This window comes from Symphalangus syndactylus, chromosome 4, assembly GCF_028878055.3.
Source record: "Symphalangus syndactylus isolate Jambi chromosome 4, NHGRI_mSymSyn1-v2.1_pri, whole genome shotgun sequence".
Classification (NCBI taxonomy): domain Eukaryota; kingdom Metazoa; phylum Chordata; class Mammalia; order Primates; family Hylobatidae; genus Symphalangus; species Symphalangus syndactylus.
Genome location: NC_072426.2, coordinates 121,146,026 through 121,169,862, shown reverse-complemented (window position 1 = coordinate 121,169,862; position 23,837 = coordinate 121,146,026). Strand labels below are relative to the sequence as shown.

Below are 23,837 nucleotides of genomic sequence, written 5' to 3'. Positions count from 1 at the left end.
AATGCAAAAACAAAGCCTAGCATGCCTACTCTGTAGCAAGACAGTTCCACCAAGTTTCTTCTGTTCTAAAAACACCTTCGACACTACTTGAAAATATACCATTGTCATTTTCTGACACCTACCCAACCTCCAACCCCAAGTACACCCAGAAGCAAGATGATTTATTGTAAGGATGGAATACAGTCCTATTAATTTTCTTCATTTCTATTCTGTGGATGCATTAAAGAGGAGGAAAACACATGAAAAAATGCTCATCATCACTGGCCATCAGAGAAATGCAAATCAAAACCACAATGAGATACCATCTCACACCAGTTAGAATGGCCATCATTAAAAAATCAGGAAACAACAGGTGCTGGAGAGGATGTGGAGAAATAGGAACACTTTTACACTGTTGGTGGGACTGTAAACTAGTTCAACCATTGTGGAAGTCAGTGTGGCGATTCCTCAGGGATCTAGAAGTAGAAATACCATTTGACCCAGCCATCCCATTACTGGGTATATACCCAAAGGACTATAAATCATGCTGCTATAAAGACACATGCACACGTATGTTTATTGCAGCACTATTCACAATAGCAAAGACTTGGAACCAACCCAAATGTCCAACAACGATAGACTGGATTAAGAAAATGTGGCACATATACACCATGGAATACTATGCAGCCATAAAAAATGATGAGTTCATGTCCCTAGTAGGGACATGGATGAAACTGGAAAACATCATTCTCAGTAAACTATCACAAGGACAAAAAACCAAACACCACATGTTCTCACTCATAGGTGGGAATTGAACAATGAGAACTCATGGACACAGGAAGGGGAACATCACACTCCAGGGACTGTTGTGGGTGGGGAGAGGGGGGAGGGACAGCATTAGGAGATATACCTAATGCTAAATGACGAGTTAATGGGTGCAGCAAAACAACATGGCACATGGATACATATGTAACAAACCTGTACATGGTGCACATGTACCCTAAAACCTAAAGTATAATAATAAAAAAAAATCAAAATTAAAAAATCAAAAAAAATAAAATAAAAAAAATAAAGAGGAGGAAAATGTATAAAACCATAGGTAACAAAGAGAAAAGAAGGTTGAATTCATGGGCTGAAAAAAAAAAACAGTCACTGGACAACAGGAAAGCAGTAACAGTCCTAAACCAAACCCTAAACCACACAGACGAGTGGTAAAGGCAAGGACTTGGGGTTCGCCATCTCAGAGGAAGGATCTGCCCCTATTAATTTAATGTGACCATTCATTTGGAAACAAATAGTTTCTCAGTTTCCTTAAAACAAATAAGATTACTAATTGTGAAAATGAATATTCAGTCCTGATTTGCCTGGATTTATTATTTCAATTTTGCATTTGCATTTCTGCAGACACCACAAGATTCTTCAGCTCCCTCCCACAGAAGACTGTCCTCTATTTCCACCCACACTCACCTCACACCCATTTTGATTAAAACAGAGACAGAGAGAAACTCTAGTTTACTTGCTGCAAATTTTCTGAGGACAGCTGTTCTTTATTTTCTTCATTGCCCTTGGCAATTTAAAATTAACGCGCAACTGGTAAAATTTGTTTCAGGTTCACTCTGGACATCTTCCTTTCCATACCCCTGAAGATTAATACTGAAATTATACATTGTAATCTTCTACCAGAGCCCATCTTGAGAACCCCATACAATTCCAAAGTGCTCTAGAGGCAAAGCAATCTTCAAGCAGTAAGGTTTTCCAAAAATCTAAAACTTTGCTTTGCAAAGGAAGATAAATTTGCTTTTACATGCAACAAATGAAAGATTGTCACATCTTATATGTGGCTTCCTACTTCTATCCCATGAATTCACAGCTTGTTACAATGCTGAATTTGATAACTGACAGCTTGCCTAGATCGACGTTTTAATGCCATACTCTAGAAAATTAAAGTGAATATTCAAATTATCCACATATGGAAGATTTTTTGAGAAACTTCATAAACAAAAGTGGCATCCAAATTTAGTTTTAAATGGTAATGACTATTTTAAAAATAGCAACTAAAAGATGTTTTTAAGCAAAAGAGTCTTACATCGTTTTTGCGTATCATATAGTACATGCACCTAGGTGTCATGCAGGCCCAGAAAGAGACAAAGCACTGCTCATGGGGAGCGGCTCATTTGTACTTACTCAAAGAAATGATGTAATTACACTCCAATCTCTGAAACTATAAGACTCTTTCACACATAACATGATGTACTTTTCTATGTCTAATATATTACCTGCAGTTCAGAAAGATGCTGACATAAATTCATAAAGGAATGAAAACCAATCCTACATGTTATGTGAAAGTACCAATTCCAACCACATATAAATTCTTCCAATGACTTTAGAAATTGTTGAGACACATAATATTACCAATATGGAATTTTAGTCAAATCTGAATACTCAAGCAAAAAGCAAATGCTTACTGAGTGCTTACTATGTGTGCAAGGCATGCCTGTATTTAGAAATGAGAAGAGGCAAGCAAAGGATAAATAAGACATTTTCTCCGAGTAAACAGTAAAGTTCCAGAAACAAAGTAAACATAGGAAATATAACTTAAAATACCAGGCAGTATAACTGCCAAATGAGGCACATGCACATTTCAAGATTAAAACAATGCAGGAGAAGGATGAAGAAGGAAATGAAGATAGGCATTTAATGAATATCTACTATGTGCAAAGACTTGCTCTTTAATCCTCACAAAGCTGGGTGGGAGGTAGTGTGAATAAACTTTTTTTTTTTTTTTTTTTTTTAAGGAACTAAGGGTCTGAGAGGTTAAGAATCCTTCCAAATGCTTATCTTATTGCACCACTTTGGAACTTAACCCTGACAGCTCCTTATCACTCAAAGGCAAGGCAACCCTTCAGCAGAGTAATCTGAGTGCCTCCCTCCCTCCCTCCACTCTCCATTCCTACAGCTCCTCCTATCTTGCCTGATGGCCCTCGGGTCCCAAATGCATCACATTGTTTCCATCATCTATACTTTGACTCTCGTTCATCCCTCTGCCAAAATTCCTTCCTTCTGACACCCCACATCCTTGCAAACCTGGACAATTCCTTTTGCCCTGCAGAACTCAGCTCAAGAGTGAGAGATGTCAGAGGTGCAGGAGGGGCAGGGGAGAAGGCCAAGCCCATTGTCTTTTTCCAGAGATGTGGGCAGAGCAGATGACTTCATGATGAGAGAGCTACAAATCATGGTGGCTGCACAGTAATGTTAGTAATGTTGGTTTTCAACAAGACCAAGACAGTGGAGGAAAGGTGGTGTAAAGCTACTTGAGAATAAGGGAATGTTTTCCCACATAGGAATAAACGACTACAGGGCACCAGAAGCCAGATGTCACACAGAGATGGCAGGTGGGAGGGACTGGAGGTAAAGCAGTGGGATGAGTGAACAGGAGCTGCCATGAACACTTCTGAGTCTGTCTGAGATTCACCTAAAATGCATTTGAAATTGTAACTGCTTTTGGCTTCTGACACAAGGAAACATGACTACATTTAGCCATTTTGTTATTTCTTCCCTCAATCTCACATTTTGGGATGGAAGTTCTACCTTACATCCATCTGCTCTCTGTCATTATCCCAAATGCTATATGGCACCATGACCCAGGGCCTTCATAAACCCTACTCTCTCAGGAAAGCCCCTGTGGCATCTTCTGTCCCCGAAAGGCAGAAGATCAGAAAATTCTTCTCTCCACCTGACTACTCCTATTGGATCTCTCATTGTCTAAAGCAGAGAGACCCAACTGTCAACAATTCTGTTTCAACAGATGTGGACTGAGACCAGTAATCTGAATTTCCAAGAAGCACCCCTAGTGCTCCTGATATACGGTATGAGATCATGGACCTCTCAATTTCCTTGACATCCTTCATTACCCAAACTAACACTTCAAGGTAAAATTCCTTGCAGAATTCCTATCTACATATAACCAACTGCTAAATGTGACTGGTACGACCTCAGCAAAATCATTCGGCTGTATCTGCATTATCTACGCCATTGCCAAACCTATTATCCAGAATCAGTTACCTCACTTATAAATACTGCATCCTAAGCAGAACCCTGGGGCATCCCATGCATGACTACCAATATTAGTTTTCATATTTACTTTTTGAATGCCTGTTTCTTTGCTACCTATCACCTTCTAGTATTTACCCAGTTCCTTTACAATCAAATGCATAAGCCTGATTACCTGCTTTTACTGTTTCTCCATGTTTCCTTCACAACCAAGTTTGTCTTTTCTCAGTCACCCTTTCTCTATATCTTTGCTGAGTTTCCTCTAAACGCCAAAATATACTTTCCCATCCTTTAAACCTGAGGAAGCCTACTCCTAAAGACAGTCCTCAATTAACATCACATTCTTCCCAATCCTTCAACATGCACTCATATTCTCTTAATCAGTGCAAATTGGCAACATTTTGATCATCTGGTACACTTCAATTACTTACAAATCTTTTGTTTTGTCAGCCACTAATAAATCAAGGATTGTATGTAACCAGCATTGAACACATATCCCAGAGGCCTAGAGCATGACTATGCATGTCCTGTGATGCGCCAATAAATACTGGTTGACTGGCTTCTGATTAGAACTAGGGTTTAGATACGATAAGTCTTCTGCTATTGAGGGAACAAAAAGAATGTTGTGCTATTTTCTTTGGGACTTTGCTTATTTGTTTGGATTTAGGTTGCAGGGATTTTTTGTTTGTTTGTTTTTGTTTCCACACAGAGTCTCGCTCTGTTCCCAGGCTGGAACGCAGTGACGCGATCAGCTCACTGCAAGCTCCACCTCCCGGGTTCACGGCATTCTCCTGCCTCAGCCTCCCAAGTAGCTGGGACTGCAGGCGCCCCCACGACACCCAGCTAATTTTTTTTTTTGTATTTTTAGTAGAGACGGGGTTTCACCGTGTTAGCCAGGATGGTCTCAATCTCCTGACCTTGTGATCCGCCCTCCTCGGCCTCCCAAAGTGCTGGTATTACAGGCGTGAGCCACCGCGCCCAGCCTGTTGCTTTTTTTTTTTCCCCTTGAGACAGAATTTCGCTTTTGTCACCCAGGCTAGAGTGAAGTGGCGCAATCTCGGCTCACTGCAACCTCCATGGGTTCAAGTGATTCTCCTGCCTCAGCCTCCCAACCAGCTGGGATTACAGGCACACGCCACCATGCCCAGCTAATTTTTGTATTTTTGGTAGAGACAGGGTTTCACCATGTTGGCCAGGCTGGTCTCAAACTCCTGACCTCAGGTGATCCACCCACCTTGACCTTCCAAAGTGCTGGGATTACAGGCATGAGCCACTGTGCCCAGCCAGGTTGTGTTATTTTTTAAAAGATGTTAAGAGAAAAGCTCCCCATGTAGCAGGACACTCAACATGAAGATAACAATGGTGTATCCCACTTCTCCAGCACACAGGCAACTCTTCCATTAGGACAAACTTTGCTATGTATTAGAATCACCTAGGGAAATTTAAAGAATCCTACTTTCCAGTCCACATCCAGTAGCAATTAAGTCAGGCTGACAGGGTATAAGAGGCTGACAGGGTATGAGAGCATGGCATCAACATTTTTAAGGCCAGGTGCAGTGGCTCACGCCTGTAATCCCTGCACTTTGAGAGGCAGAGGAGGATAGATACTTAAGGTTAGGAGTTTGAGACCAGCCTCACCAACATGGTGAAACATCACCTCTACTAAAAATACAAAAAAATTAGCTGGGCATTGTGGCACACGCCTGGAATCCCAGCTACTCAGGAGGCTGAGGTAGAAGAATCACTTGAACCTGGGAGGCGGAGACGGAGGCTGCAGTGAGCCAAGACGGAGGCTGCAGTGAGCCAAGACTGTGCCACTGCACTCTAGCCTGGGCAACAGAGAGAGACTCCGTCTCCACAAAAAAAAAAAAAAAGAAAAAGAAAGAAAAAACAAATTTTTTTTAAAAGATCCCAGGTAATTTCAATGTGCAGCAAAGTTTGGGAACAACTGCCTTAGGAAGTCTTTTAGCTCAGTATAAAAAAGCAGTCACTTCCTAGTGGTAGAGCTGGTATGTATTATTAGCAAATATTTGGTAAATGGATGAAAGACCAGCTGATGTGACTCCCACATATGCCAAAACATCATGAGCAAACTACTCTATGGAAAAGTATGGTTTGTTAATTTATGCTGATACTGTAGCAAAATGGAGTTTTTCTTATCTCAAAACTAGAATAATTTCTAAATAACTGCCAGTCCTACCAAAATATATTAATATCCATAGGTCATATATTTGTTATATGTTATTTAAGATACGTTATACACTAAAAATGTCACCCTAAGAGTACTGAGAACGATAGTACAGTTTAGACATTTGTCTGAAGCCTTGCAAATACTGCAATAATATCACAAAGTTTTTAATAAAAATGTCAAATGTCATTTTTAAAAGAACATGTTAAGAAAGAGGTAAGGAGAACTGAGCCACCTTCAGAAGCAATTGGAGGCCAAAAGAGAATTTAGTAGAAGAGGAAAAATGAGTCCAATCTTACGTAATTTCTTTTTTAATTCTTAGTTTTCTACAAAAGGTAAGTATGAGAGAGTAAGGTCCCAATAATTGAATAATTAATACAGCAAGTGCTGGGTGAGGCCAGCTCAATGCCAGGCACAATGTGTGTCCTTAGAGACGCTTGGTCCTCTGCTCTAGGAGCTACAGGCAGGACTAGATTCTCAGTACCCATGTGAGAGACATGACATATTCTTTCTTCTCTCAGTCAATCATAGCTTGGGCTACTCTCGGTGATGGTGAATTAAATTTCCCCAACTGGCTTACTCAACCTCATAGCTGCCGTGATGGGTCTGTGCCCCAGGTAGGCTGGACAGCTAGGGAGCTGAAGGGCCCCTAAGTCCAGACCAGGGATGGCCAACAGAAAGACAATGTGACCCAAATAATGCAATTATATGTTTTCTAGTAGCCATACTAAATAAAGTAAAAGGAACCAAGTCAAAACTATTTCAATCGGCAAAATATTTTATCATTTTTCAATATGGGTTTACACTGATCATAAAAACATTTTTCAAAGATCTTAATGAGGGCCAGGCGCAGTGGCTCACGCCTGTAATCCCAGCACTTTGGGAGGCTGAGGCGGGCAGATCACGAGGTCAGGAGATCGAGACCATCCTGGCTAACACAGTGAAACCCCGTCTCTACTAAAAATACAAAAAATTAGCCAGGCATGGTGGTGGGCACCTGTAGTCCCAGCTACTCGGGAGGCTGAGGCAGGAGAATGGCGTGAACCCGGGAGACAGAGCTTGCAGTGAGTTGAGATCACACCACTCTACTCCAACCTGGGCCACAGAGCAAGACTCCATCTCAAAAAAAAAAAAAAAACCTTAATGAGATAGTTTAAATTATTTTTCTTATTCAGCCTTCAAAATCCAGTGTATTTAAATAAATGTATCTCATTTTATATATACATATGCTGTGATATCATGGAAGCAGTAAGATTATAAAAAGACCGTGGTTTTGATACTGTAACCAAACAAAATACAGGTCCCTAAGGCTGCCTGATTGCAGGTGAAGTTTTATGATTTTTTTACAATAAACTTCTAAGTGGGTATCTTCATCATCTTATTCATCATTTTGAATAAATGACTGGTTTAATAAATGCAACTTTAGGAAAGACCTCTGAGTAAACGTGATAAATTAATCAAAATGAGATTTTATTTTCATGATCAAAAACTACTTGAAATTAGCTCCATTCATAAAAATTAATTTCAAAGTCAAATATTTCATTTCAAAAGTTTTAGTCATAATCCTATTCTTCTATCAACATCTATAAAATATACGACCTAATCTAGAATAAGATAATATTTTGTCCATATTACTTTTTGAAACTCTTAAGTTAAAATGATCTGCTTTGTTTATGGTAATCTGTCTATGGCTTCAGAAAAAAACGAATTTATGGCAGAATTAAGTCAAAATTTGACTGAATTAAAGAGGATTAGTAGAATGTGAACACGGTGGGAAGGGACCCTCTACATACAAGCATCTTGTAAGTGGAGCTCACTTCACAATCAAGCTGTCAGTGGAAGCAGCTGGAGGACACAGGAGAACCTAGTGGAGGAGACAAGTGGCCATGACAGAACAATTTAGAGATGTACATGTGTTGTCTGTTTATCGTATCTTAAAAAACCCATGTCCCTAAATTGTGGATCTGTCTGCTGCCTTCAATACATTAGCTCAATTTTCAAGGAACCTGACGGGGAAGGTCCATTGTGGCTCTTCCATTCTGTGGTCACTCTGAAGAATGCCATCAGGCCCAATTACCAGCTGGAGAAGACAGTTTCCAAATAAAGGCAGTAGAGCCCCAGCTGAGAGCTATCCTACACCTGAATCAAAGGATGCTGATGTTCCAAGTGCATGCGATCTTTGATGGTGACACAGGAACAATCAATGTATCATTTTTGATGACCGGAGGTGTGTTTGTTGGGGACATTTCTAAAAGAATCACAGAGAATACGCTGAGAGATTCAAACACATAATCTGTATCCTGGCTCCCCTCAGTTCACCTCTGGCCACCATTATTGCGAGGCAGATGTGGGGGCAAGCAAAGAATGGGATCTGGATGTTTGCTAACAATCCGTTAATTATACTAACAATGGGCAATTCCACTGTCTTCAGAACTTGGCTTCCAGTCTAGGTTTGAGAAAAGAAGAGCCCTTCTTAGGCAGTACACTGTGCCTTTACCCTCTAGATATGCCACCACAGCTATACCATGTAGAAATGTTCCTGGATGTGGACATTGGAATCACTTCCTTTTATAACATCAGCGATGGATCCCGTATCTTTACCATTCACTGGAGTTTCTGCTACAGAGCCACAGAAATTGCTCCTGTGAATCCAATTAATGATGTTCAGGCTTCCTAAGTATTTGTCCTGTGAATAATCAGGGCACTGCCAGTTCTCCAGTTTATCCCCAGCCAAGGCAAATAAACTTTTGGCCACAAAAACAATTAGAGAAAAATTACTTCGTGCTCAAAGCTAAAAACTTTTTCTGGTTGGTGCAACCCATGGGACAAAGTTATAGGAGAAAAATATGGAACATTCCATAAGTCATACACACACACCGAATAGATGGCTTAAGAAAAATTTCATTTAAATAGCAAGTATTGTCACAGTAGTCTTTTGGGTTTGTGTTTATGTTCCAATAAATATGTTCTAAGCAGACAGATCAAAAACAGAAAGACATGAAATGAAAAGGTAAGAAAAAGGCTAATGGCTTTAACCAAACCATATGAAATACTAGTTTTTAGATAATCATACTTAGAACATGAAAACAGTGATTAGAAGTAATTCTTCAACTAGATCTCATTAAATGCTTCTGGTCATTAGTCATGTAGACTCAAGAAGTGTACAATAGTTATTAATGCTATTTACCAACTATTCCGTCTCTTTACCTGTTTTCCAAGCTCACTGTAGCCTCGACCCTTGGGATTGAGTGATCCTCCCACCTCAGCCTCCTGAGTAGCTGTCACTACAAGCAAACACTTTAACACTCAGCTAATTTTTTTAAAAAAAATTTTATACAGACAGGGTCATGCTATGTTGCCCAGACTGGTCTTGAACTCTTGGGCTCAAGCAATCCTCCCACCTCAACCTCCCAAAGTGCTGGGATTATAGGTATGGGCCAGTGCACCCAGCTGTCTTCATCATTTTCAATAATAAGTTCTGACTGTTGATTCTTTTAAACTCTTATTTTTAGTCTATTATTCCACTGAAGCAAAAGTTTCAGTAATGGAAGACCTTTGGGGAGAAAAATATTCAAAAAGAAAAATATATGCTTTTTGTCTCTTATTTTTAAATGAAAAAAGCTAACATAAAATGTGTAGACCTATTAAACATCTATATACTTATAAAAACATATTCAATGCATCCAGATTCCAATATATATTTATGCCATTCAATGTACGTAGCACTCCATAAAACCACACATACCAATCAGAAAGCCTTCTAGATAGATCCGCATCTATTCAGGCAAAAATAAGTATGTATAAAACATGCCCTTTTGGGAAAGAATTTATCCAAATTAATAAGCATGCAAATGACACAAAGTTCTACTTAAGAAACTCAGAAAAAAAAGAGACCTGAGTGTCAAGTGAAAGATACTAAGATTGCAGGGGTTTTTCTGAAATTCTTTCAAGGTACCAGGATAAGAAACAAATTTGCCGGCTCAACTTCAGTGCAGATTGAAATGAATGAAAACCTGTCAGTGTGAACTGCCACTGTAAGAGAATGTGGGAAGAATGGCTTTCTGTGGCATAGGTTGTTGTTATTGATGGGCAAATCCCCAAATCATACAGCAGCTCCTACTCCGCCAATAGCCTACAGACTAATTTCACAGGTGGCAGTCCTATCTTTCTAACAAAGACCTTGTTTGGAGAGAGAATGTGAAGGCAGTACTTCACTCCCACTAAGGCATCCAAAGTCAGACTGGAATACAGAATATATGAGAGTGAATTAAATATTCCATTCATACATACTTCACTAGATCTCTAAACAAAGAGAATGTCAACCTCCAGAAATAGCCTGTTTTGCAATGTTTAATATTTAGTTTCTCCAAAGTCTGCTGGAATGGCTGCATAGCAAAAGGGCCCAATTTTTGCTTAGAGACTTAAAAAAAAATGTTTTGGGCTATTGGTCAGTGGAGGAATCAGCTTTCCTTAAATTTAAAATGGAAACACAAACAACCCAAATATTTATCAATAGGTGAATGGATAAACAAATTGTGGTATATCCATATAATGGAATACTACCAGACTACCAGACGATAAACAGAAATTTATAGAGCTAAGTATCCACCCAACCAATGAATCTCAAAAGCATTACACAGACAAAGCCAGAGTCAAAAGACTATAAACTGCATGATTCCATTTGTACAAAAATGCTGAAAATGTTAAAAAAAAAAAAAGGGGGGGTGGGGAGGCAGAATATGTGTGATAAAAAGTAGCTCAGGGACAGGCATGGTGGCTCCTGTCTGTAATTCCAGCACTTTGGGAGGCCCAGGCAGGAGGATCACTTGAGCCCAGGAATTTGAGGCTGCAGTGAGCTATGGCTGTACCACTACACTCCAGCCTGGGTGACAGAGTGAGGCCCTGTCTTAAAAAAATAAAAATAAAAAAGCAACGCAGCAAACACAGGAAAGGAGGGAGGTAGGGGCCACAAAAGAACTCAGTGAGGGAAACAGAAATTTTCTATGTATGTAATAGTATCACAATTGCGTATGTTTTCAATTCAAAACTCTTGAGTTTGTACAGTTAAAATCAGTGAATTTTACTGTTTGCAAATTATACCTCAATAAAGCGGATTTCTTTTTTTCAGATGCAATCTCGCTCTATCACCCAGGCTGGAGTGCAGTAGCACGATCTCAGCTCACGGCAACCTCTGCCTCCCAGGTTCAACCGATTCTCCTGCCTCAGCCTCCCAAGTAGCCAGGATTATAGGTGTGTGCACCGCACCCAGCTGATTTTTGTATTTTTAGTAGAGATGGGGTTTCACCATGTTCGCCAGGATGGTCTCGAACTCCCAGCCTCAGGTGATCTGCCCACCTCAGCCTCCCAAAGTGCTGGGATTACAGGCGTGAGCCACCACGTCTGGCAAGCTGATTTTTTCAAATGGGGACGCATACAACAATGGAGGATGGAGAGTATCTTCAGAGTGCTTCAACAAAAAGTGATTACGATGAGTTGTACATCACTGCTGATTCTTCTAAGGATTCTTATGGGCTGAACTGTATCCCCCTAAAATTCTTATGTTGAAGCCCTAACCACCAGTTTCTCAGAATGTGACTATATTTAGAGATGGGAGCTTTAACAAGGTGATTAAGTTAAAAGGCGGCCTTTAGGGTGGGCCCTAATGTAATAGGCCCTTATAAGAAGCAACTTTGACATGTAAAAGAGACACCAGGGACATGGGTGCACAGGAAAAAAGGCAATCTAAGGACACAGCGGGAAGGTGGCCACCTGGAAGCCAAGAGGGGAGGCCTCAGAAGAAACCTTGAATTTGACGCCTTGATTTTGAACTTCCAGCCTCCAGAACCACGAGAAAATAAATTTCTATTCTTTAAGCCACCCAATCTGTGGTATCTTGCTATGGCAGATCTAACAGACTAAGACAATTCTCATTTCAACACTGACCTCATGTTTTAACATAGGAAAGAAATATGTAAATAAAAAGGAAAATCCCTCATTGTCATAGTAAATGAATAACTGATCCTTCTGATACTCAGAATGAGCATTTTGTGTTAACACGTTTCATTCTGTAACACTTAAATGCAAAAAGGATTTTTAATGACTTTTAGATTTTACATACCTACAGCCTCTCATGAATGAAATGATTCAATCATATTACCTCGTGTTTCAACAGCACTGATGCATTTTCTGATAATTGTGAACCCCATTTTATCCAACTGTGCACCTACAAGAAAGTTTAAAACATTAAGTGTACAATTATTTATCACATTTCTCTTCCTTTTAAAAATAGGAAAAATTATTTAAATCCAAACTAATTTTTAGATTACTATCAAAAAACTAAAGGCAGATGGGCACAGTGGCTCATATCTATAATCCCACCACTTTGGGAAGCCGAGGGAGAATGATCACTTAAGCCTGGGAGTTCCTGACTTGCCTGGGGAACATGGCAAGGCCCCACCTCTACTAAAGATGTTTTCAAATTAGCCAGGGTTAATGATGGGTGCCTATAGTCCCAGCTACTCAGGAGGCTGAAGGAGGAGGATAGCTTGAGCCCAGCAGGTAGAGGCTGCAGTGAGTTATGATCATACCACTGCACTGGGTGACAGAGCAATACCCTGTCTCCAAAAAAAAAAAAAGCTTAAGGCTATGTATTCCCTATTTAAATAATATAAACAGGAATTTTATTTATATATATATATTTTTTTATTAATTTTTTTTTTTGAGATGGAGTCTCACTCTGTCACCCAAGCTAGAGTGCTGTGGTACAATCTCAGCTCACTGCAACCTCCACCTCCTGGATTCAAGCGATTCTTCCACCCCAGCCTCCCAGGTCGCTGTGATTACAGCTGCCTGCCACCACTCCCGTCTAATTTTTTGTATTTTTAGTAGAGACAGGGTTTCACCGTGTTGGCCAGGCTGGTCTTGAATTCCTGACCTCAGGTGATCCGACCACCTTGGCCTCCCAAAGTGCTGGGATTACAGGTGCGAGCCACCGTGCCTGGAAGGAATTTCATATATTTAGAGCACTTGCTGGAATATCAGGATATCTACTTAACAATAATATACATATTTGTAATGTAAAATAATTTTAAAATTAATAACTATAATTCATTTTAAAAGTCAAAAAGAAAGTGATACAAATCTCTAAGGGAAGCTATCTAGACACAGTTAAGATATATTTTGCCAAAAATTCTAACAGCAGCTCAGTTAAACTATATATATATTATATATATACATATATATATGAATGAATGTTCTTAAATTACTTGAGAATCTACGAACACAATCATCTAAAAAAAAAACCTAGGAGGAAAAATTTTAAGAAAAGCTTTTTAAAAATATTTGGGCAACGAGCTTGAATTAAAATTTGGTATTTTACACCATGCTCCAAGCTTTTAAAATAATATATTATTATTTTCATAATAAATTTAAAACAGATGATTCATATGGCAGAGCAGGCTATTTTGGAAATATAATTTTTATACTTTTTCTAATATAGATGCTTATCTATGATTAGGCTGGCATATCTGTATACCCTAATGAATGACAATTCTTGTTTCAAAAATTAAGAGGCCAGGCGCAGTGGCTCACGCCGGTAATCCCAGCACTTTGGGAGGCCGAGGTGGGCGGATCACGAAGTCAGGAGATCAAGACCATCCTGGCTAACACAGTGAAACCCTGTCTCAACTAAAAATACAATAAATTAGCCAGGCGTGGTGGCAGGTGCCTGTAATCCCAGCTACTCGGGAGGCTGAGGCAGGAAAATGGCGTGAACCCAAGAGGCGGAGCTTGTAGAGAGTTGAGATCACACCACTGCACTCCAGCCTGGGCGACAGAGCAAGACTCCATCTCCAACAACAACAAAAATTAAGTTAAGAAAAGTACCCTTAGCCACTGCATTTAGAACCTAGGGAACAGTAACACTAATCCTTGGCTCTCAGAAGGGCTACAAGAACAATCCATGAATATAAACTTCATACATAACCCATGATGCTAAGCTTGAAGAGAATTTTAATGAATTGGGCAGTGGTTTTCTGCTCAAGAATCCACTATTCACAAAGCTTTATAAAATGGAAGTATTTATTTCTGCTTAGCAAAACTGTTTTCTAAAAAAGACATGTTTTAACGTCTCTGTAATAAGAAGGGGAAAAAAGAGAAAAGAAGGAAAGAGAAAGGGGAGAGGAGGGAATGAGGAAAGGGAAAGGGAGGAGGAGGAGGGAGGAAGGAAGAAAAGGTGTCAGAAGAAGAAGAGAACAAAGGATAGAGGGAGAAGGGAAGAAGGAAGAGGGGTAAGAAGGTGCCTCAGGGGATGTGCTGCTTGTGGCATCCTGTCAATCACCAGTGCCAGGCTACAAGAGTTGTCTTTTATTCAAACACTGGCTCAAGTGATCACAATTATATTGGAATCCTATGTTACATAACCACAGTGTTTACAAACTGTGGACATTTGATAAATGTAGCTTAATTTCTCCAAATATGTCAAAAGTAAATTCGTCAGGAACCCAGCAGATCTGATCACATTTTTATGTTTAAAAAAAAAAAAAAATCAAGGGTACAGAGCTGGGCATGTTTCATTTTCTTCAAGTACAGACAGTGGCATGTGAAGATCGTTGTCCTCGAATATTTGAATAAATTTAATTGTTGTCGCTATTGTCCAATGTGCACTGATAAACTATTTGTATAGCCTGTAGTCCAACACTATAAAGATAAAGCATATCAAGGGTAGGAAACAGGGCCTCGATATAAACAGCTCTTACCCACAGGAGTTAACTCAGACAAGAAATTGAAGGCTGCATACTTGAAACTCTTATGTGATTGTTAATAAACATCAAAGTAAATGTAGAGAAAGTATTTTGTACAATTTTTTTTTTTTTTGAGAGAAAGACTCATAGAAAAGTCCATAGGCCAGGCAAGGTGATTCACACCTGTAATCTCAGCACTTTGGAAGGCAGAGGTAGGAGGATCACTTGACCCCAGGAGTTTGAGACCAGCCTAGACAATATAGCAAGATCCTGTCTCAACAAAAAAAAAATTAAAAATAAAAAAAAATGGCCAGGTATGGTGGTACACGCCTGTAGTCCTAGCTACTCAGGAGACTGAAGTGGGACGATCACCTGAGCCCAGGAGGTTGAAGCTGCAGGGAACCAAGATCATGCCACTGACTGCAACCTGGGCGACAGAGCAAGACTTTGTATCAAAAAAAGGAAAGAAAAGCCCACAGATGGGAAAGATCAACAAGGGCTACAGTAGTCCAAGAAATGTTTAGGAGGTCCCCGTTGAATAAAACAGAATATATGCAATAGAGGATTATTACATGTAATACCCCTCTATATAATAGAGGGTGCAGAGAGTAAGCTCCCAGCAACAGCTTGACATCCATAATGTACACAAAGTAATAGATGGAAAAAGGAGAATACAATCATTTTTATAAATGAGCACTTACTTCCTTCTGGTCTTGGGATGATGGCTGTATTAAAACTATGGGACAGCTAATAAAAGAGAATGGAAAAACAATTTTTTAATCAAATCAGCAAAAATTATTCAAGTAGGCACACTGAGGACCACACACACAAAAAATACATTTTTATAAGCTTGATACTGGTTAATGTGTTAGAATAAGAAATTGGTCTTCATCCCCACTTCCTGACACAAAGCATCTAAACTCTTGGGATTTCCTGAGTAATAAGAACGTCTTTTGTTATTCATAACAAAATCCTTTTGGTCACATGTAAGTTTACGCTAATGAGGTGACTTCTTATAGAGCCCCTGGATAGGCCATCTCAGGATGGGGCTGAATACCACAAAGACCCAGTGATATTTCTTTCAGCCCTACCCACCAATTTCTTCAGCAGTGAGCTGGCAATAGAGTTCTGAAACAATGAGCTCTGATAAGCTTCCGCGTTGGTGAACATGAGGAAGTGCTGGGAGGCTGGTGTACCCACCGAGGGCATGGGGGTTCCGTGCACCCACCTCAACCTCACTTCAGACTTTGTCCTATGCATCTCTTCCACTGGGCCATTCCAGAGTTGTAACTTTTATAACATACTTCTAAATACAAGTAAAGTATTTCTCTGAGTTCTGTGAGCTAATCTGGCAAATTATTAAACTGATGAGAGGTTCACGGGAGCCCCCAATTTATAGCCAGTTAGCCAGAAGTATGGGAGGGTCCAGACTTGTGATGGGCATCTGAAGTCGGGCAGTCTTGTGGGAGTGAGCTCTAAACATGTGGGATCCAACACTAACTTCAGGCAGATAGTGCGCTGTGTTTTCTCAGTTAATAACACACTATCATATGCTCAGATGCAAAGATAATAACAAAAAGGAACATCTCCGAGACTACTTTTTCTCTCCCTGAGGTATATCAAATGAGCAAAAATAAGATAAAGGGGGCAGGGTCCTTAAGGGATTTATTGAAAGTTTGTGTATACTTGAAATACTCAGCCGTACAGCTATGAAGTGATAAGGAAACTGCTGTATTCTAACCATTAAGATGGAGCTCATGTTTTCACCAATATTTCTAAAAATCAGTATTTACCTAAAGAGATAAGTAAGTACAGCAGAAATAGCACGGTGATAATTCTAGGCAACCTTTAAGAACTGTAAGGCTGACAAATTATTTGCAAGGCTTACAACACCCACCAAAAACATGCAGTCCCTTCAGTGTCCCCATATAAATACATAGCTGAATATTGTTTTTCTGCAGACTTGCCTTTGTCTGTGTATCTCTGAATTAATCACTTGGCTCTGACTCTAAAAATGAGGTTATATATGTCTTCGAGGTTACACTGACATTGCCAACAGACTCATTTCTCAATGACTTAGTCTTTTCACTATGCATACTGACTCTCCAAAGTACCATTATTTTTTTCTGTATTTTAATGGATGCAAATCCAATATACTTCCTGCATCTCTGGGGAGAGACATTCTAGTGAGTGTGCTGTCTTTACTAAAGAAGATTAGTATAACTTGTTTTGGAGTCTCAGTAACCATAAACACTAAATACTCTTGATTCACAGCTAAAAATTTCAATGACAAATTAAGAATAAATAGAAATAAGGCTGGGTGTGGTGGCTCATGGCTCATGCCTGTAATCCCAGCACTTTGGAAGGCCAGGGTAGGTGGATCGTTTGAGGTCAGGAGTTCAAGAACAGCCTGGCCAACATGGTGAAACCTCGTCTCTACTAAAAATTACAAAAATTAGCTGGGCATGGTGGCACACGCCTGTAATCCCAGCTACTAAGGAGGCTGAAGCAGGAGAATCACTTGAACCCAGGAGGCAGAGGTTGCAGTGAGCCAAGGTCACGCCACTGCACTCCAGACTGGGCAACAGAGTGAGATTCCATCAATCAATCAATAGAAGTAAAACTACAGAGGCTAAATGCATCCCATATATGGTAAGATGACACCCAAATCTGACCAAGGATGCTTGGTTTTGGGAAGGGGGGTGTGTAAGAGTGATACATGCCCCAATATAGCATCAATTTTTATACTATGTTACTTTGGGTTTTCATTTTCCAGGTACTTCAAGATTGCCACATGCACTGCTGATCAGCCTCCTTGCTCTCGTTTCCTATACACTCACCAATGCGCTCTCTGTTACCAAGAGTTAACATTAGCTTTTGCCCATTTCATAAGCTCTATTCTGAAATCTCTCTGTTTCTGCTCTAGATGATCCCTCCTCTACTTTCAAACCACGCTCTTTTTTTTTTTTCCTCAACAATGCTGAACTGGCAAATGCTTTCCAGATAAGCCTGCCTGGTACCTGCAATGGCAGTTTACTTAGAGTCATACATAATACTTTAAGTAGAGTTTATTTAAATTGGTTCTGTGGCATTTTCTATAATTCCTCACTAAATCCCCAATAAATGATCTGCCAAATTCTCAACTCTCAAAAGCCACTAGTCCACCAAAATGAAAGTAGTGTTTCAATAGTGGCCAACAGACTGAATCCTGGTGCCTCTGGATCTATACCACTACCTTCAATTTATTCCTCAAAGCACTCTGAATACAGAGGCCCATTCACTAAGGCTACATAATACTGCATACTGTAAACTACTAGATAAAACTTTAAATTGTTACATCAAGCAAAACAATTACAGCAGTCACTTATAATATTGCCTGCACTATCTCACATTTCCTGTTCCATCTCCACTGAGATCAAAATGCATTGCAGGCATTTATTGTGTTCATCACCCAAAGTACTGTCAAGTAGGAAAGATGAAATTGAGAATTTAGACGACTTCCTCAAGCAAAGCAAATCAGAGTGGCAAGTCAAGAAAATACAGAAATAAAAACTAATGATACACCAGTCTTACATGTACTGCTGCTTGCCCAAGCCAAATTACTAGAATGTTGAATGCTTCCCACGATGATTTTTGGAATACCTGTTTCAGCAGGGAACTTTTCTCAAATACTACACAAAAATAACATAAAAATGAATGCAAGTCAATTCTAAAGGCTTTGAAATAAACTCAACCATTGATTATTCTTACAGCTTCCTTTCCACCCAGAGCTTCCAACCACTGCTTCCTTTCCTCTTCGGAAAATGCCTGCATGGTCAAGGAAACGCCAGGCCTGAAAGACACCAGTAACAGATCAGGTTACCCCTTGGCCACTAAAAGGAAAGTTTTTCCTAAGATTTAACTGTCATAACTTCTTTTTTTTTTTTTTTTTACTTTTATCTGTGGTAAAATACATGAAACCTAAAATTTATCATCTTAACCATTTTTAAGTGTAGAGTTCAGTGGCATTAAATATGTTCACAATGTTACATAACCATCACCACCATCCATTAACAGAACTTTTTTCATCTTGCAAAACTGAAACTGTGTACCCGTTGAACAATAACTTTGAATTGCTACATAAAAGCCTAATATTCCATTGTGTGCGTATATACGGCATTTTTCTTATCCATTCACAACATCCGTAGACACTTGGGTTGCTTCCACCTTTTGCCTGTTGCAAACAGTGCTGCTATGAACATGGATGTACAAATACCTGTTTAGTCCCCTGCTTTCAATTCTTTTGGGTATATATCAAGAAACTGAATTATTGGGTCATATGGAATATACATATGAATATACAAATGGCAGAGGAGTATTAAGAAAAGATGCACCCTATCAGATGTCATCAAGGAAATGCAAATTAAAATGAAATACAACACACTCATTAGAATAGCCAAAATCCAAAACATCAACACCAAAAGTTGAAGAGGATGTGGAGCAACAGGAACTCTTATTCATTGCTGGTAGCAATGCAAAATGGTATACTTTCAAAGTCTGGTTGTTTCTTACAAAAGTAAAAATACTCTTACTGTAGGACACAGCAATCACATTCCTTGGTAGTTACCTAAAGGAACTGAAAACTATGTCTACACAAGAACCTGCATGTGGATGTTTATTCACAACTACCAAATTATGTTTGACTCACAACTGCCAAAACTTTGAAGCAGCCAAGATGTCCTCAGTAGGTGAAGAGAATAAACTGTAGTACATCCTGAGGATGGAGTATCATTCAGTGCTAAAAAGAAATGAGCTACTGTGCCATGAAAAGACATGGAGGGAGCTTAAATGTATGCTACTCAGTGAAAGAAGCCTATCTGAAAAGTCTGCATACGGTGTGATTCAAGTAGATGACACTCTGGAAAAGGTCAAACTACAGAGACAGTAAAAAGATCACTGGTTGCCAGGGACTGGAGGGAAAGGGATGAACAGGTGGAGCACAACATTTTTAGGGCAGTGAAATCTTCTGTATGATACTAGAATGATGGATACATTCAGTATACATTTGGACAAACCCATAGAATGCACAACTCAAGAGTGAGCCCTAATGTAAACTATGAATTTTGGGTGATTATGATATGTCAAGGTAGGTTCCTCAGTTCTAACAAATGCAGCATTCTGGTGGGGGTGTTGATAATGGGGAATGCTATGCATGTGTGGGAGTTGGGGGGAATAAGGAAAATCTCTATCTTCCTCTTCTGACTGTGAACTGAAAACTACTCTTTAAAAAGCAGTCTCTCAGAAAAGTTTTTTTTTTTGAATGCAGAGTTGTCCCCTAAGCTGAGAAGGTGCATGGGGAACCAAAAGCACACTCTGGAGGAACTAAGATCAGCCTCCTCACTGGCGCCATGAGCCTGCTGGAGAGTGGCACAACAGAAAGCTGTGGAGGCAGACTGGGGTCCAGCCACCCAGGGCCTCCCTGGCCATGTGGGATGGTTTGGCTCTGGGTCCCTACCCAAATCTCATGTAGCATTTACAATTCCCAAAGTTGGAGAAGGGGCCTAGTGGGAGGTGACTGGATCATAGGGGTAGACTTCCCCCTTCTTGCTTTTGTTTTCAGGTTGCTGGGTGGAGAATGGACTGAAGATAGGCAAGAGTTGACTGCAAAAAGATATTAGAAGACTAAAAGGATGATACAGAATGGCAAAAATGAAAAAAGAAACAATGAATGGGCTTGGGAAATATTCCAGAAGTGCTTCTACATGCCATGGGCAACAAAATGATAAGTATGAAAGCTGTTGCTCCAAGAATAACAAATAGAAGACAGATCAACTACAATATACCATCGGTAACTAGTAAAGGAATTCAGTGACAACCATGAACCACTGTAGCAAGTAAGGACCTAATATACTTACACTCTCAAAGTCAGAAAGTCAGACCATGAGCCTAAGGAAATTCCTTGTCCTCTCTAGTTCCTTTTTGTTTTCCCCTAAAGTTTTCCACTGATGCTCATATGTGGAGGAAAAATAATATTAACTCAAGATAGATGGTTGTATATTCTTCACCAGTTACACATAGAGCAGCAAATAGAGATGCTGGACAGGAAGAAGAATGACTGATTCTAGTAACCTAAAACACAGAAATAACTGTTGAATGATGAAGGGCTTAAAGAGTTATAACTAGAAGTACAAATACTGAAGTAAGGGAAAAAGCAATTATCAGGCTTCAGATCAAACAGCCATATTATTTCTGGATAAAAATCCAAAGAAGCATAAAAAGTAAAGTATTATTATATGTCTTGCCTCCAAGCACAACGACTCAAACTTGAGCCACACAGCCCTTTGTGGAAGCCCGCAGAGAACAAATTTGTTGAAAGATGAGAGATTAAGTAGAAATGGATCATCCACAAGGAAAGAATTCCATTTGTTTATATTTTGGCAAATAATGTAATGATAACTCAAAACAGTTCCACTATTGAGAATTAACTCATCACAGTATACATTCTTCAGAACACTTCACACTTGCAACGCATTACTTTAACATTAAAGGGATCAGCCACTAGTATTAAATAAGGCTGGGTTCCCATCTTCTCACAAAGACTGCTTATATTCATTTTCTATTTACTGATTCCCTGCCTCTAAAGTATTAGTGTAGGAAAAATAAAACATTTGCTAGAACATGTTTCAACCATTTCAAATTTCTCAAGTTTTTCTTTTCTAATAATCAATTGCTTAGGACATCACTAAGAAAGAATGAGACTTTGAGAAACACTGGACACATTTCAAACCGCAGAATCAATAGCAACACACTGTTAAACCAAAATATAAAAATTCTGTAGATTTTGAAACAAAGGACATATTAATAAAATTTAATGGATGTAAAGGAAATATGGTGAATCTCAGAATAGTAAAGAGCAGAAAACTTCACAAAGAATATTGGATTATTCGCATTTAAATAAAAAATAAACTTTGGGAAGCTGAGGCAGGAAGACTGCTTAAACCCAGCAGTTTGAGACCAGCCTGGGCAAAACAACAAGAACCTGTCTCAAGGCGTGTTGTTGTTGCTGTTGTTGTTTTTTTTTTTTTTTTTTTTTAATTTATTTATAGATAGAGAAGGGTGGAAAGGGAGGAAGGTGGGAAAAAAGAGCAATCACATCTTTGTTTCATGGAGAAGCTAAGATAACATTAGTGACTCCATTAGAGCAAGAATTAGAACTGAGAAAGTTCTGATTGGGGGTTCTTGGAGCCATATTGCTGCAATGCATTCTACTGGTTCAGCTGAGAACACTGCCATTTTCTTACTCACCTAATAATTCACTTCAACCAAACTACAATCTGGGTACCTACTAAGTTCCAGATACCATTTTAAGCTCTGGATAACTCATCACATACAGCAAGTCAGAACTGATTCCTGGTGAATACACAGGCAAAAGTAAAAATTTCATGAAAGAAAAAAATAAACCAGGTGAAAAGGGGCAAGCTGCCAGGATAATCTTTATCTAAAACCCTAATTATTATCTGTAGTACCTAAGTTTGGGAATTGGAATCTGAAGAAACAATATTAAACAAGTTCTTAAATTCACAAATTATTTTTGAAAGAATTCTTAAATTCATAAATCAGCATCTCAACCTCTTTCATTCATTCATTCAAAAAAAGATACAAATACATGCTATCACCAATCAGGCACTACCCTCAGCCCAAGCATAAGAAACGGCCTATTATCTGTATTCTACATTTCACTCTGTATCTATTAAGTCTCTTTCAACTGCGTGTTCTATAGCTCTATCAAACCATGTAGAACACAGGTTTTATCCTTGTGTTTTCAGTGACAGATTACTGAGCTTATAAATTCAGAAAATACACAAAGAAAAAAGCAGAGAGAAACATTCACAACTCTAAGGAGACATTATTGTCAACAGAGTAGCTATTAAGTGAATAAACAAAGAAGCAGATACCAAAACTTATAATGGTAACAATCAGGAATATTCTATTGCTTTTCTAAGAGGAATGGTGAAAAGGAAAAAAAAAAACCAGCATGAAACAAGTTCTGCCCTACATTTTATTATGAGAAGGGGAAACTGCTAAAGCCAAAAAAAGTTTTTAAAGTTATAGAAATGTAATCAGTTTCTCATAGGGTTTCTGGGAAAAAAAGTATAAATCTATGAATCAAGCATTTTTTCCAGAGATGATAAAAGCATGTTGCCTAATTTTACTCAAGGTCAAGTCTTTATAGTAACTTCTTTCTTCTGTCCACCAAAAAAAAAAATTTCAAATAGAGCACATATGCAATGACAGTCAGAAGATTATATGTTCCAATGAAAGTGAATTCAAGCAATTAATCATTAGAGAACTGTTGCTTCCACCTGGAATGTAAAAAATTATGAGAGAACATCATTCCCACTCTACCAATAAGAACAAGATGGAGAACCTATGAAATCATTGTTTTTCAAAAAGTCATTTAAGAGCAAAGATGTAAAAAAGACCTAATGAATGAAAATCCAAAGAGTGACAAGCCACTCCCTGGACAGAAGACAAAGACACACAGACAGACAGACAGACAGACAGACAGACACACACACACACACACACACACACACACACACACACACCAGTTGCTTTCATCCATGGTGGAGCAGCAAGACAAAGGAAACCATCACAGACAAAGAAAACAGTGGAATTTTAACAAAATTTTAAAGGTAGAACACAGGCTGGTGTGATGGTTTAGAATTCCTAGGAGACCTAGACACAGAGAATCTGAACCCGCCCTCCAACTCTTGTCCGTGGGACCTCATGCACTCATGAGGAAGTCTGAGAGCAAGACTCAGAGTCCGCCCTGAGGTGGATCCGAGGGGCTACTCTATGTCCTACTCAGAGATGGCATGGCCTGCCTGGAGGGTTTC

General features: G+C 39.2%; 1 protein-coding gene across 11 annotated transcripts in view; it reads right to left on the bottom strand.

Annotated features, from left to right (window-relative positions):
- Positions 1 to 23,837, bottom strand: part of ARHGAP10 (Rho GTPase activating protein 10) — a 364,968-nt gene that overhangs the window by 158,176 nt on the left and 182,955 nt on the right. For all 11 annotated transcript variants that reach the window (XM_055276077.2, XM_055276078.2, XM_055276075.2 and 8 more), the window contains 3 exons: positions 18,709 to 18,790; positions 15,660 to 15,705; positions 12,375 to 12,440 (listed from right to left, as the gene is read on the bottom strand). In XM_055276077.2, coding sequence (XP_055132052.1) covers positions 12,375 to 12,440; positions 15,660 to 15,705; positions 18,709 to 18,790 — 194 coding nt within the window. The remainder of the gene's footprint in view (positions 1 to 12,374; positions 12,441 to 15,659; positions 15,706 to 18,708; positions 18,791 to 23,837) is intronic.